The 14438-nt window shown below is 47.4% G+C and overlaps 1 protein-coding gene across 6 annotated transcripts in view; it reads left to right on the top strand.

The window, feature by feature from the left end:
* Acsl6 (acyl-CoA synthetase long chain family member 6) overlaps window positions 1–14438 on the top strand; it is a 54561-nt gene that overhangs the window by 20790 nt on the left and 19333 nt on the right. For 5 of the 6 annotated variants that reach the window (XM_058586504.1, XM_058586505.1, XM_058586506.1 and 2 more), the window contains 11 exons: window positions 484–548; window positions 801–902; window positions 1407–1506; window positions 2098–2276; window positions 3205–3237; window positions 4582–4633; window positions 8861–8934; window positions 10685–10762; window positions 11996–12130; window positions 12493–12627; window positions 13707–13802. In XM_058586504.1, coding sequence (XP_058442487.1) covers window positions 484–548; window positions 801–902; window positions 1407–1506; window positions 2098–2276; window positions 3205–3237; window positions 4582–4633; window positions 8861–8934; window positions 10685–10762; window positions 11996–12130; window positions 12493–12627; window positions 13707–13802 — 1049 coding nt within the window. Of the gene's footprint in view, window positions 1–483; window positions 549–800; window positions 903–1406; window positions 1507–2097; window positions 2277–3204; window positions 3238–4581; window positions 4634–8860; window positions 8935–10549; window positions 10628–10684; window positions 10763–11995; window positions 12131–12492; window positions 12628–13706; window positions 13803–14438 lie in introns of all 6 variants that reach the window. The other variant, XM_046467603.2, reaches the window with a different exon arrangement.

The raw sequence follows: 14438 nt of genomic DNA, 5'->3' as shown, positions 1-14438 counted from the left end.
GGGCTGACCTTAGCTTTTTTCAGCCCTTAGGATTCCCTGACTTTAGGCTCCGCACTGTATACACCATATTGTCAGCCCCTTGTGAGCCTTGAGCTGTCAGACTACTAACTGGCATGATTCTAAGCTTGAGCCTCTGAGATGTCTGGGTGACACAAGAGTATGAGGCAAAGGGGGACTGTCACAGAGAGGCAGCCTGTCACCTTTTCCTTGCCCCAGGTATCTGGGTCTTTTTGGATCTGTAGTATAGACGGTCACACAAGTTATGGTAGGGACAGTTATTGTATCAGTCCCATTCCTGGGCCTCCCTGATCTCTGAGAGATGCCATGTTCACATGCTTTATGTCCTTCTGGGTTAGGAAGCTAGGGGGACATTCATGGCCCGTGGATACCCACAGTGTGGGATGTCCATCCAGGTGCCTGACAGGCAGGGGTAGCATACCCACCCTGCCTCTGCCCTTGCACAAGACCTGCTTGTCTCTGCAGGGAATGGGCCCTGCCTCGGCTTCAGGAAGCCCAAGCAGCCTTACCAGTGGCTATCCTACCAGGAGGTGAGTGACAAAAGACAGGCCCCACCCTGTCTTCATGCAGAACTGGCACTTGGAGGGAGGGGCTTGTGGGCACCTTGCTGGGTTCTATAGGGTCATTTTTTATTTCTCTGGCCTGTAATAGCCTTGAGGGACTTTGGGTCTACCTGGGCAGGGAGTCAGGGAGGTCTGTTAGACCTATAGGAATCCCACCTGGGGGTCTCCCAGCTCCGAAGAGCCTTCGTTTGCCCATGTCCTCCCCGCATCTGTGTGCAGGTGGCTAATAGGGCTGAATTTCTGGGATCCGGACTTCTCCAGCACAACTGTAAAGCAAGTACAGATCAGTTTATTGGTGTTTTTGCACAAAATCGACCAGAGGTGAGTATCTGTCCTGACTGGTCTTTCTGTCTTAGCGGAGTAGGGGTTGGGCACTACATGGAATAATTCTGCTCCCACAATTTGTAGGACTAGGGTCAAGAAAATAAAAGGGAGACCTTAACACCATCCTCTATACCCCACCCCTAGCTCTGTTCCTCATCAGGAGCAGATACCCAGCAGAACTTCATCCATACCACTTCCAGACCCACAAACAGCTGTCCCTTGAGCCAAGGGAGAGGAAAGTCATGGTGAAAAGGTGCATGCATGTCCTGGAAATGGACCTTGGGCTGTTTGGACATGAAATCCAGGAGTTAATAGAATTCCATGGGTAAAGCATGGTCTAGAAGGCTGTGGGTGGGCAACCACAACCTCTCAGCCTTGTGGACTCCTTGCTGTTCAGAGTGTCAGGTATAGGGCCTAGAGCAGGCACTCTGGCTGCCGGGTTGGAAGGCAGTACCACCCTCTTAGCTCCTTTCCCCCCATCCTGACCTCTTGTTTCCATAGTGGATCATTGCAGAGCTGGCTTGCTACACATATTCCATGGTGGTGGTGCCACTTTATGACACCTTAGGCCCTGGTGCTATCCGCTACATCATCAATACAGGTGAGCCCCACTGCCACCCACTTCCACCATAGGCAGCTGGTCCCCAGTCTCTCAGGTTATGCCAATTGTTTCACATTCATAGGAGGTCCTTGCTTCTGCTCTCAGGAAACAATAGGGGCTTATACTTTGGCCCCTGAGTTGGCTTCCTGAGTCTCAGCTGGCCCCAGCTGGGCTTCACCTAAAGGTTCCTTGCACAGGGATGGAATGTCAATAAGAAGCCTCTGAACCAGCCTTTACACAAGGCTACAACCATTTCAGGTTCATGGCAGCTTGACATGGTTGCAGGAATGGGGGTAGGGTAAATAACACAGGTAGACCTGGGATGATGGGGGCTGAGTCTGAAGCAAAGGAAAGCTTGGAGTCTGCTAGTTGGGAAGTCTGGAGATTCCTGGGCCTTCTTCCCTTGGTTATACTCAGGACCCATGGCATGTTCCTTTGCACACAACACATGGCCCCCACAGCCTGTCTTGAATATTTATTTATTTATACAAGCTCTGGTATAAACAGCCCATGGTGCTGCTGTTTGGCATGTGTTGCTCATAGTCATAGTTTGCACCCCCATAGCCTGACTCTCCTTGATGGTCCCCACAGCGGACATCAGCACCGTGATCATGGATAAACCTCAGAAAGCTGTGCTTCTACTAGAGCATGTGGAGAGGAAGGATACTCCAGGGCTAAAGTTGATCATCCTGATGGAGCCGTTTGAGGAAGCCCTGAAAGAGAGAGGGCAGAAGTGCGGGGTGGTCATCAAGTCCATGCAAGCTGTGGAGGTGAGAATCTGCTTCTGGTTGTTTGCTGAGCCATAGATGGCTAGTCACTGAGTCAGAGCTACTGGTCATCTGCCCCTTTCATGTGCTGGGTGGCTGTTTTAGGTGTGTGTTGAGACAGGCCGGGCTTTGCAAGGGCTGGTAGAGGGAGGCCTGGATAAGCCACAGAGAAGACACTATGGCTGGCATAGTTAATGTCACCAGGCACCAGCAGGTGATGATGGTCGCCAACATGAGAAGCACTTGCACAGGCTCTGGAGCTTCCTCACTTCTAGCTAGTGTCAGCCTGTGTGTGTCTGAGGATAGACTTGAGTTCCAGGACTCATTGGGACCCAGATCCTCAGCAGCCTTCAGAACTGGCCTCCAGGATCTCAGGCACTGCTCAACTGACTTCTACTGTGCTCTTGGATCCAGGGCCCTGGGGCCTCCTGTCCTGCCTTTCTTGTCTGCTGCTCCTTGTATCCATATGCCTGTGCACTTGAACTCCTTCATGACTTTAGCAGCCACAGTTGCATTGGCAACTCCCACCTGTTGCCCAGCATTGAATGCTCATTCAGAAGCCTACACCACCCAGCCACTCTGTCTCACACGTGTTCCTAGATGTACTGTGAGCATCTTAAGCCCAACATGTCCAAACCCATTGTCATGTTCATAATGCCTAGCCTCTCCCCAGATCTTGGGCTCCCTGTCTGTATTGTATGGGGTGGGCCTAGAACCTCTAGGTAGTCTGCCTCTCTCCCAGGAGTTCCAGGCTAGACATATGTCTGAGGAGAGGCAACTCAGGTGGCATCTTCCACAGCAGCCCATGTTTAAGTACAGGATCTAAAACTCTGGGCTTGGTGCAAGAGCATGCCCAGATGCTGAATTTATTTTGTTCTGTTTTTAATTGATGAGAACTTGTATGCATTTAAACAGTATTTTCTTTTTTCAGGACTGTGGCCAAGCAAATCACCATGCTCCTGTGGTAAGCTAATCTATAAGCCGGTCTTTGTTGAGCAAGATGGTGGGTATGGTCTGTCTTCACAGAGCCCAGAGTAGAGAGGCCAGAGAAGCACCTCCATGTTAATATGCAAATCTTGTGCATAACTCAGGAACGCCTCCTTGGGGGTCCAGGACTTCTGTAGGCTGAGGGTCCAGGGAGGGACCTGGAAGAAGTCCGATGTTTGGGGAGGGAGACAAAAGGGCAGCCAGGCCTGGGTACCCGTGGCTCTCTGGTGAGTTTTTCTTGGGGAAGTCTTGTTTTTTTCCCTTTGAATGTAGTGAACACACCAGAGAATGAATGGGCAGAAGTAGCAACAAAACCGAAAGTGAACCCCTGGATCAAGTGACCTGTGGCATCTACTGTCTTTGCTCATCTTTCCCTTGTGAACTTTTCTGTGTGCCATCTCCAAATGGTCCTGCCTGGGGTTAGATCATAGCCCAGTGCCCTCTGGGCTGGGCTATGAGGAAGTTTTCAGGGTTTCAGGTTCCAGGCCTCTCCCTCTAGCTCAGTCCTTCCTACTCCTCAAGCCACAGTGAGAGAGAGAGAGAGGGAGAGGGAGTCCTGAACAGGTCATAGCCCTGCTTCCCAGGACCCTGCACAGGTGGCCCTGGGTCTTTGCTCATCTCCCATGCACCAGGCTCCCCAGTCCTTCCACATACCCTATCTCTTATGTCTCTGTACTTATTCCCAGCTAGTTTTTCTCCCAGAATACATGGTCTTACTTTATCTGGAAAAATTCTGTTTGTCCTTCCATCTTAACTTATATATATCACCTCCTCTGGGAAGCCATCTCTCTGTGCAAATAGACTAGATGGGCTCCTGCTGGTGATCCCAGGACCATGTGCCCAATGCCAGGGAAGCACCTAATGCTGAGTAGTCCTGGGGATTTAATGGGTAACTCAATTCCTGAGCCACATGTTGTATTCCCAAGACTAATTGCAGGTATCTGGGAGAAAATGAGAAGGAAGGAGAGAACTGGGTGATACCCACTAAAAAGATGAGGGGTATTTGGTAGAGACCTGAATGTGACCACTGTAGCCCCACTCCATCTAAGAGAGCTGGGAAACAGCAGACCAGCTGTGAGGTTGGTGGGACAGATACATGTCCATCATGTAGCTTCTTTTCCCCTTTCCTGGGAGCTCAATTCCCTACTTTTCTAACTGCAGCACATGGGGGCACTCACACATGCCCAACACATACCCCCACCTGTATAACCCATATACACAGCACACATGTGAGGCTAGGTGGTGGAGGGATCCAGGCATCTTGGTCCCTGGTAGTTCCCACTCGGGTCTCCCTAAAACACTTCTCTTCTCATTCCTGCAGCCCCCACAACCTGATGACCTCTCCATTGTGTGTTTCACAAGTGGCACAACAGGTAAGCAGTGGTACCCAGATTACCAGCCATGGCCTCCTGCACCCTATATTGGCAGCCTGGCAGGTGATTTCAGGAATTCTGGTGCCCTCTGTGAGATGGGCTGAACATTGTCTTGTGGGTGGTTCCAGATGTTGGTCCCTCCTCCTGCTGCTGGTATCCAGCACTAGACGAGTCCGGAGTGGCCAAATGGAGAGATAGTATGGACTGGGAGGTGTAGATGGGGTCCTTGGAATTTCCCATAGCTGAGCCAGTGAAGACTGGGACAGCTGGATTATGTGCTGGAGAAAGGACTTTTCTCATAGTTTCGTTTCTTTATGGGAAATAGCTCTTACCCCTCTGCTTCCTACCCGCACTTGGTCTATGTATCAGGGACTGAGGAAGGAGTCTGAGGATATCTAAGACTCCATCAAAGGATGTCTAAGAGGCTGAGTGTGAGTCCCATCCCCACCACTTTCCTAGAGTACTATGAACCAGTTACTTCTCTGCCATTACTGTTCCCAGTTTCTCACCTGTGAAGAGGGTCGTTAATAGTGCCAAGTAGGAGATGGGGGTGGCATGTGAAAGGGCAGACTGTCAGGAAGAGGACACAGTCTGTGCCTGGCACTGACAGAGTGGCACGTGTATCAGCATGGGCAGAAGTAGTCAAGGAAGGCTTCCTGGGAGAGACAGAATATACATGAGGACCATGGCAAAGACATGGCACTTTGCAGTGTATAGTGCCCTGTCCACCCTGTCACTGTGCTGCTGGGGCCTCAGTACAGTTGGTGAATCAAACAAGTGATGACCAGGCCTGCTCTCAGGGGACACTACCAGCAAGAGGAGGTGACAGGACTTGTGCCCTGCTCCCTATCCAGAGTTGTTCTCATTGCTGTCACTCCATCTCATCTGATGACTTGGGAAGTCATTTGATTTGCTCTTGAATGGGTAAGGAGTTTCCAGCCTTGTATTTCTAAGACTGGCTCACCTTGATGACAGTTCTTAGGGGACAGTGAACTGAGGCTTCCCACACCTTCCACAGGAACAACCTCTAAGGCATTTGGCAGACCTTTGCAGGATTATCCACATCATTAGATCATGAGAAATTGGTTTTACTAAAAGGAGATGGATGTTTACCATTCGTTTAAGTGGGCTTAAAGATTTTCCATTGTACTCTACTAAATCCTTTCAGAAAAGAAATAGAGCCCTTACTCTTCCGAAGCTGACATCCAGAGCCAACCCCAGAACTCAAAAATGCCCTTCAGGTTTATGTTGCTTTTTAAATAGAGCTTTCTGAGGTCTTTTTGACATGAGTTTTACAGCATGAATTTTTGGTGACATGATTTTGAAGAGCAGGTCACTGCTGTGGCCTCTGGCTTTGGACCCCTGCCTTCTAAGTGTGCCTTCAGGCTTTCAATGGATACTTGGTCACAGGTATTGCCCCATATCTGGAAAGTACTTCATGATGCAGAACAGTGCTGTTGCCCCCTGGAGAGGGCACACCTCATGTCCAGTGTTTTCCAGACTGTGCATTCACTGTCTAAAGCCAAGGCACCCTACTCAAGCTCTCTGGTGGAAGCAGAATGTATGGGGCCTAGAAAATGGGCTGTGATTTAGTGTCCCAAGCCTCCTACTCAAATCTATGGCTGGTGCCAGGGCACAGCTGAAGCAGTAAGCAGACCTTTGGCCTGATAGCACCCAGTCTGGTCACGTACTTGGATTCCTTAGACTTCAGGCTAAGCCCGTGCTATGCTTCTTGTATCCATTCTCTTTGTCAGCACATCAGCCATGTGTGTCCTCAGTGTCACAGCCCAGCTACAGCTTCCCTTGCATGCCCAGTGTCCTGGCTCAGCCTCAGCCAGGGCTACATTGTTCTTTGAGTGGGAAAAGGTGGGAAATATAATCTAAACCTGATATTTGGCTCTTATTCCTCTGGTGGAATAATTCCAGGAAGATTTCCTTCCACCACATGGTGGACACCCTGTAGAATCAGCCAATGCTTGGAGCCCCTAGTCAGGCCAGGACAGTCTGCAAGGAAGTGAGAGATTATGCTTATTTTATCTAGCAAAGTCTGATGGGTGAGTATGTGGTTCGTTGTTCATTTCAAAATAACCACCAACTGGACAGAAATCTGACTCTGCTAAAAAAAAAAAAGATAATTTGTGGGTAAAACTACCCTTGAATGATAGTTTTTATGAGTTAATATAACTTCTCTTCCCAGAGAAGAAAATATAATAGCCTTAGGAAACACACTCTTCTCAGTCTATATGTCTTTGGTACTGTTTTCTTATTTATGCATATTAATTTAATCATTTTTTGAAAACCCACTGTGCATCAGACCTGTTATTGGGGGCTGAGGACATGGGACATAGCCCTGCACTCATAAACTCACAATGCATATCAGCAGGCAGTTCCAGTACCATATGGTCACTGCCCAAGGGTCTGCATCCTAGGCTATATAGGGTACCCAACTTCCGAGTCATCAGGATAGCAGGACACAAAGGATTCTCAGATCTAAGCAAGTTCTAAAAGATTGATAGCTGAAGAAGAAGAGAGGGAAGGGTGTTCCCAGCAAAGGACCCAGCATGCACAAAGGATCAGGAGCAAGATGGAAAATGTTGCTTTGAGGGAAGGTGGAGGGGGCCTGGAGCAAGGCCTGGGGACACTGGAGTTGGAGGTATAATGATGACAAAGGCTTTCCAACTGAAAGAGCAGCTGAAGAGCCAGAGAAAAGATTCTGTCAGCATTGTCTGTGGCTGATTTACTCAGAGGATGTTGTCATAAAACCATCTGTTGGTGCTCCTGGTACTTCCTAGCACTCCTGCTGTATAACTTTAGAATTACCTGACTTCTCTTAAGCCTTGATTTTCTTGGGTATTAATCAAATACATTTAGTGCTTATGAGTGGAAGGCAGAAATGGACAGTAGTGCTAAGACAAAGTGCTAAGAAATGTGAGGCCTGAGTGGCAGTCCCTGTCACTGACTTCACACAAGAAAAAGGGAGAAACAGGAAAATCTGCCCCTGGATTCTGCAAAGTTGATTGTACTTAGATCCATGTTGAAAGATTTATTGCTGTTTCTCCATACCAGCAACTTGGAAAAACTTCTATATCATGTTTAAAGGAAATGCTGTCAGGGGCTGGGGAATTAGCTCAGTGTAAAGTGCCCCCTGGGCTCAGTCTCCACTACCAAAAGTAACCATTTTTAAGTGAATAATTCAGGGACGTTTAATACAGTATTCTCTTAGTCTCTCCTCATTTAGCTCTTTTATTTCCTCCTTCTTGACAAGGGTTTCAAAATTAACATATTGGTTTATTTGATATTTCCTGTGTAACTTCTGCATGTGGTCTGGCCCCACACATTTGGCATTTCATGGCTATTACATCTGCTGCCTCAGTGAAAACATATAATTTAACATCTTTTGTTCATGGATTATGTCCTGTGACCTTATAAAAGCCCTGTGAGATGGGAACTATTGTCCCTCTTATACAGGCAAGAAAACTATGAGAGGAGAAGTGGCTTAGTGTTGTCATGCTGGCTAGGATTTAAGCTCTGTCAGATCTGTCCAGTAGCGACATCAGGGTTGCATCCACATTGATATGAAATGGTGGCCACAATGGCCTCCCTCCCCGCGTGCTCTTTGCTGGGTCCCCACCTACCTCTACCCCCTGAATTATCTAGCAGTACCTGATTTCCTCAAGGGCCCTCAGGACCAAGACCCACAAATCATAGTGGAAGGTTATCTGAAGACAAAGTAAGAACATCTATGTCCCATCTTTGCTGATGAGCAGGTGGCAGGGGCGGCCCAAACCCCAGAGACCTCCAGCCTGACCTGAGCCAGGTACCAGCTGTAGCAGGAAGTCCTCTGCCAGCAGAGATAGGTCAGGCCTAGAGAGCAGCATTGAGCACTGGAAGTCTGTGAGGGGACAGGAGAGGCGCAAAGCCTGTGCTCCCAGAAGGAAACAGGAGAAGATACAGAGCCTCAAGTAGTAAGCCCTTCAGGCTGAGGCACTCCATCTATGCAGTCGTGTCACCTGCCTCCTGGTGCCATGCCTCATAGCGGGCTCTGAAGGCCTATAGGATGGAGGTGCCTGGAGCAGCATTCAACTTCCTCAAACTCTGAGGTGGCTGAGGATGAAGGCCAGAGGCTTGGGTGGACAGGTGGTGTTGGGGACCGCTAACATGGGCACTATTTTCAAGGAGTGGCCCTTGAACTCCCAACTGACTCCTCTTCTTGCCTTCTATTTTCAGGGAACCCCAAAGGTGCGATGCTCACCCATGGGAACGTGGTGGCTGATTTCTCAGGCTTTCTGAAAGTGACAGAGGTGAATAAAGTAAATTTACTATACAGGTGTCTCTTGAGGACATCCTCAAATCAGTTTCATTGTTTTCTGCCCCCTGCCCCCCGATACAATCTGGGCTTCCTGCCATTCCCAGACATGAGTTTCTGTTCTCAATAGAGCAGACCCACTTTTAAAGCCCCTTTCAACCCCACTTTTAAAATCCCTTTCAAACATGGAATCAATCCATACCTGACAAACACTTAATTGATTTCTTTTTTTAATTTTTATTAGTTATTGATGGACCTTTATTCATTTATTTGTTTATATGTTTATGAGCCACACTCGAACCCAGTGCCTCACACATGCTAGGCAAGTGGCCTACCACTGAGCCACAACCCCAGCCCTTAATTGATTTCTAAGAGCACTAAGATATTGGAAAGAAAAGTTTGCAAACCCATTTTGCATTTTTAACCTCAAAAATTGAGATAGCTGTGCTTTTGAATGTGTACCTTTATTCAGCAAGTAGCCCGTATTAACTTGGTTTTCAAGTAGGTCAGGGTTTAATTCAGTCATTTTGTGTTTAATGACTACTAGAGTCTGAGAAACAACCACAACTGCCAATTTATAAGGCTGTACTTAAAGGTAAACCTAAAATCATAAAAGCTTGAGACCTTGGCCTGACGAAAGCATGTTAGTGTTTTATAACCAGCTAAGAAAGGAGAATCCCCAGCGTGGTGAGTATGCTTTGCAGTTTCCTTCAGGAGAAAGGATGGTGCCTTTTCATAGAAGTTAGGCCTTGTCTCCACTGTGGAGACATCTCTCTCCAGGTAATAGTATGGAGGCTGCCTATGCCCCTGTCACATACTTTGATAGACAACTGTGAGAGATGGTTGGTGACTAAGCCACATTCCCAGGGTTTGTCCAAACTGGTCCAAAAAGGCAACCCAGAAGAGCCAAGCAGTCCGGCAAAGGAAACCCTCCTTGTTCAGGCCCCCACCTGGTCAGAGCAGCCCCTGTCCCTACCCTTAGTCTCACCTGTGTTGGAGGGCTGCAGCAGGACCTGTCAGCTTTCCCCTTTAAGGCCTCAATCCCTGATTGTGGCTTGAGAAGCCAGTTTCCGCCTCCTGGTTTGGACTTGGCCTTGTCTCCTCCTCTGTCCTGGGCTCTCTGGGCCCCTTTCTCTGAAAAAGGACTAGGAAGTGCTGACAAGCCAAGCCCCAGGGAGACTGGGTAAATGGGGTCTGGGGCAGATCCCACAGTTGTGGGGAGGAAAGGGAGAGAGCCAGGCTGGCGCCGACTGACTGCAAGTGAGATGCAGGCCCTTCCCTGCGGAGCCCAACTCTGCTGGTTTATGTGTGCTTCATTTGGCTCTTTGCTTCTGCAGATAACCTAGACCCACTGGCGCTGCGACCTAACACTTCGCTTCCTATGCTGCCCTGTCTCTCTCTCTCTTCTCTCTGCACCTTTCCTCCCTCCCCCACCACCCTCTCATTTTCTCTCTCATATATCACTCTGTCTTCACACCCTCCATTCCCTTCCCTTCCCTCCCTCCCTGTTCGCCCCTCCAGGACCATTTCTCTTTAATGTTTTATGACTCTCTTGTTGTCTTCCTGTCAGTGTTTCTTTCCTTTCTGTCTCCCATGCCCGTCACCTGCAGAAAGTGATCTTTCCGAGACAGGACGATGTGCTCATCTCCTTCCTGCCTCTGGCTCACATGTTTGAGAGAGTAATCCAGGTAAGACGCCCACCTGACTGACTGGGATTTGCCTGGGCTCCTTCTGTTTTCTTGCAGAGTCAGTGGGCTCCCACTTGTGCGGATGTGCACTTTTCCTATTTGCCTTTAGCACACATGTTTGAGCGAATGGTGCAGGTAAGGCCCTGGCATTAGAGAGGCACAACCCATGCCTAGAACCCATAACCCTAGCAGGATGTCATTTGTCACTGGTGTTATGAAGTAGGACCAAAAAGCCCTATGCTCAGAAGGTACCACAGGGGTCAGAAGGGTCCAAGAACCTTGGTCACCCTATCAGTTCTCTAGGGAAGACCCAAGCTCATAACATCTGCTCTGAGAACATTGCAACTTTGCAGACATTTGCTTTACCATCCAAGCTCTGTGTCGTACCACTCCATGTATGGCCAGCACACTCCTGTTTCACGACTCTCATAACTCTCAAATTCCTAAAAGAGAGAACAAGCTGTAAAGAATCAAACTGTCACAGCTCCTCGGGCTGCAGATGGGGACTGGTATTAGCTTGAGTCTGAGTCAGGCCTGTAGGGGTAAAGAGAGTGAGGGTAGGAAACCATATGTGATTTAGGGACAAAGAATTCTCAATGCATGTGTCACTCAAGGTTCCAGCCTATAAATAAACTGCATCTTTTAATCCTTTCCGATTTTGCCTTGAGAGAGATCTGGCATAATAAGGCAAGCTTTCCAGCTTTCTTGGCCTGAATTAGAATGCCAGTAATTACTGTCAAGTAGTTTTTTAACCCCGGGTAAAGTGAGCTATGCATTTTTAACCTGTAAAGGGGGTGGTTAGGAATATTACCTCACTTGTAGGGTTGCTATAAGCATTAAAGACAGGAGCACATATAAGGACCCTGATGTGCTCTTAGTCCCACTAAGAAATAGTCAGCCTCCCTCTTTACCCTCTCACCAAACAGCATCCATAGCCAACTCTAGCAGTAGCTCTAGTACCTGTGGGGATAACAAGTCCTTCCATCATTGCAGAGATATCCCTGGGAAAATCCGCATAGTCCAGGACCTGAAATAGACCCATTAATAAGCTATACATATCTCAAAAAGACCTAGTTTCCAGCATTGGACAGTGGGTGTGGGAGTAGGCATCCATGAAAATGGCTATTTTGGCATCTCCCCAAAGCTCAGAATCCCACTCCTCCTCCTGTGCCTTCTCCCTGCATCTGAGTGGGACTTAGTGTGAAGATATGGGATGGGGAAGTCATTCAGATAGCATTCTTTGTGTCTTGTGGCAGCAGCTAGAGCTGGGTTTGGGTTATGGGTGCCCTTTATGGAGTTTGGGATGCTCTGGATTGCGGCCAGTTGTGACCTGCCCATCCTAATGGACTCCTGTCCTCTAACTTCCAGTCTGTTGTCTACTGCCACGGAGGGCGCGTTGGCTTCTTCCAGGGAGACATCCGCCTTCTCTCAGATGACATGAAGGCTCTACGGCCCACCATCTTCCCTGTGGTCCCACGACTGCTGAACCGGATGTATGACAAGGTGAGCCCTGGGGGAGCCAGGCTGAGGTGCTGCTTATCTGCTTATCTAGACAGTCTGTCCTGAAAGAAGTTGCTTCTTTGCATGTATTCCCCAACTCTTTTTTTTGCTTTTCCTTCTTTAATTTTCTTCCTCTTCTCTAAAATCTTGGTTGGGAGGCATTATTTTAGGAAATTCCATTTCCACAAGATGCCCAGACTTTGGCAGAGTTAACCTTCAGCTTGATGTCACACATTCAGTGACCTTCTGCAGGGGTATCATGGAGCGTGGCTTTTCTGATGGCCAGTCTGGGCCTTCTTCCTTGGGGACATGTCTAGGGAAAGGCCTTCAGACCCTTACAGATGTTTGCAATGTGTGTTCCTCAGATCTTCAGCCAGGCAGACACTCCATTGAAGCGTTGGCTGCTGGAGTTTGCAGCCAGACGCAAGCAGGCGGAAGTCCGGAGTGGAATCATCAGGAATAATAGTATCTGGGATGAACTCTTCTTTAATAAGATTCAGGTAAGAAATGAGCAAGAATGACACCTGTGTCCAGTGGGTGATCTTACAAGAGAACTAAAGAAGTTCATCCCAGGAACCTATAATCTTATAGAATAATAACTCATGAAATAAAAGTTTATCTTACAATTAAAATTTTAAATGACCCATGGTTAAGTAGTTCTCTTGACCTCCACAGGCATCAGGGTAACCTTGCCCTTGGATAGTCTAGTATGCTTGATACTGCTCCATCAAGATGCTTCTAGAGTCTGAAGATTCTCTTGCCTTTCAGTGTCACCCTGGCCCCATGGGTTTTTCAGCAGCACCAGGTTCTAGCTAGATGCTCAGGAATATTCTTTTCCTTTCCTGTTTCGTGTCCCTTCATCCTCTCCAAACCAGTCCAATCCAGAATTGCACATTTATGTATGTTTGTATGAAGCCTTCAAGCTCTGTATTACCCAAGGAATCTCTAGCTAATTAGTAGAATTACTCATTTTTTCTTGCTATTCTATTTTTAGCTATGAAAATTAATATTTAAACTCTCTTGTCTCAACTTACAGAAACAAAGTGTTTCAAGTGTTTTTTGTCCTCTGTAGTGCATAGTAAATAAAGCATTGTATTGATTTATACATGAAAAAAAGATAATGTCATTAAAATGGATGTTGGAAGAAATTTCCCTAAGTAAATTGTTTTGGTTGCTTATGAATGATGGAAGAGTGAGAGAGCAGCTGTATATTTTAAGGAAAGGAGAACCAGTATCATAGAATGCCACACAGACTAGTAACACTTATCTTAATAAACAAAAGAGTTGATCAAGGACCTACGGGTTTAGCACAGTGTTAGAGTTGTTGCCTAGCATGTGCAAGACTCTGGGTTCCATTCTCAGCCCCCTGCCAAAAACAATGTTTGGTTTTATCATGGGTTAAGTTGTGTAATTGATTGGGTGTATCATTTGCAAGGGGAAGGGACTTCATCAGTTCATGGTCTTCTCTTTGTTCAAAATCCTAGCATCCAGTAGAATATTGGACCTGAATGAGGTCCACATGGGCAGCACACTATCTCAGGTATCACAAATGTTGGCAGATTCTTCCCTCTTCCCACAGGCCAGTCTTGGTGGACGTGTTCGGATGATTGTTACTGGAGCAGCCCCTGCATCACCAACAGTCCTGGGATTTCTCCGGGCAGCTCTCGGGTGCCAGGTATTGCCTTGCATGTCCTTACATGGGGGCAGAGGGATGTGCATCAGGGATGAGATCTATTTTACCCTCTACTATACAGGAAAAAATCCCAGGAACAAGATTTGTGGGATAGATCTCCCTTTTCCAAGGATGCAGAAAAATCCCAGAGCCAATTAAAACCAGGATACCCTTGCCCCATTCTGGAAACACATATGTATGCACTCTGAAAAATTCCTTTCCCTGAGCCCTTGGAAGGTTTTTGCAAAGGACAAAGGGATCAGATAAACTATGTATGAATCATCAATGTGCCAGAGAAGCTGTACCCCACCTATACCAATCTCTGTATTCTCTAGCTCACAAAATATCTTCCCAGTGTCTTAGAGGAGCACAAGAGTGGGGATGAAAACCCAATTTTATGTTATTTGATTCAGTGGTTTTGTTATCTCTAAAAATTTACTTCTTCATTTGTCCATTCGATTAGTATTTATTAATTTATTACATATGCAGGGTATTGTAACATGGTTGTGGCTGATGGGTTTCAAGTCAAGTAAATATGTTGTTTCATAATTGTGCATGACTATATACTTGTGCTTTAGAAGCCGCACGGTTCTTATACTATCCTCCTATTCCACATGGCATTGGACCTGTTCTAAAGGC

This window comes from Marmota monax, unplaced genomic scaffold, assembly GCF_021218885.2.
Source record: "Marmota monax isolate L192 unplaced genomic scaffold, Marmota_monax_Labrador192_F-V1.1 WCK01_AAM20220418_F8-fsc00199, whole genome shotgun sequence".
NCBI classification, from domain to species: domain Eukaryota; kingdom Metazoa; phylum Chordata; class Mammalia; order Rodentia; family Sciuridae; genus Marmota; species Marmota monax.
Note: the sequence above shows the minus strand (reverse complement) of the source record. Positions and strands in the feature narration are given on the sequence as shown.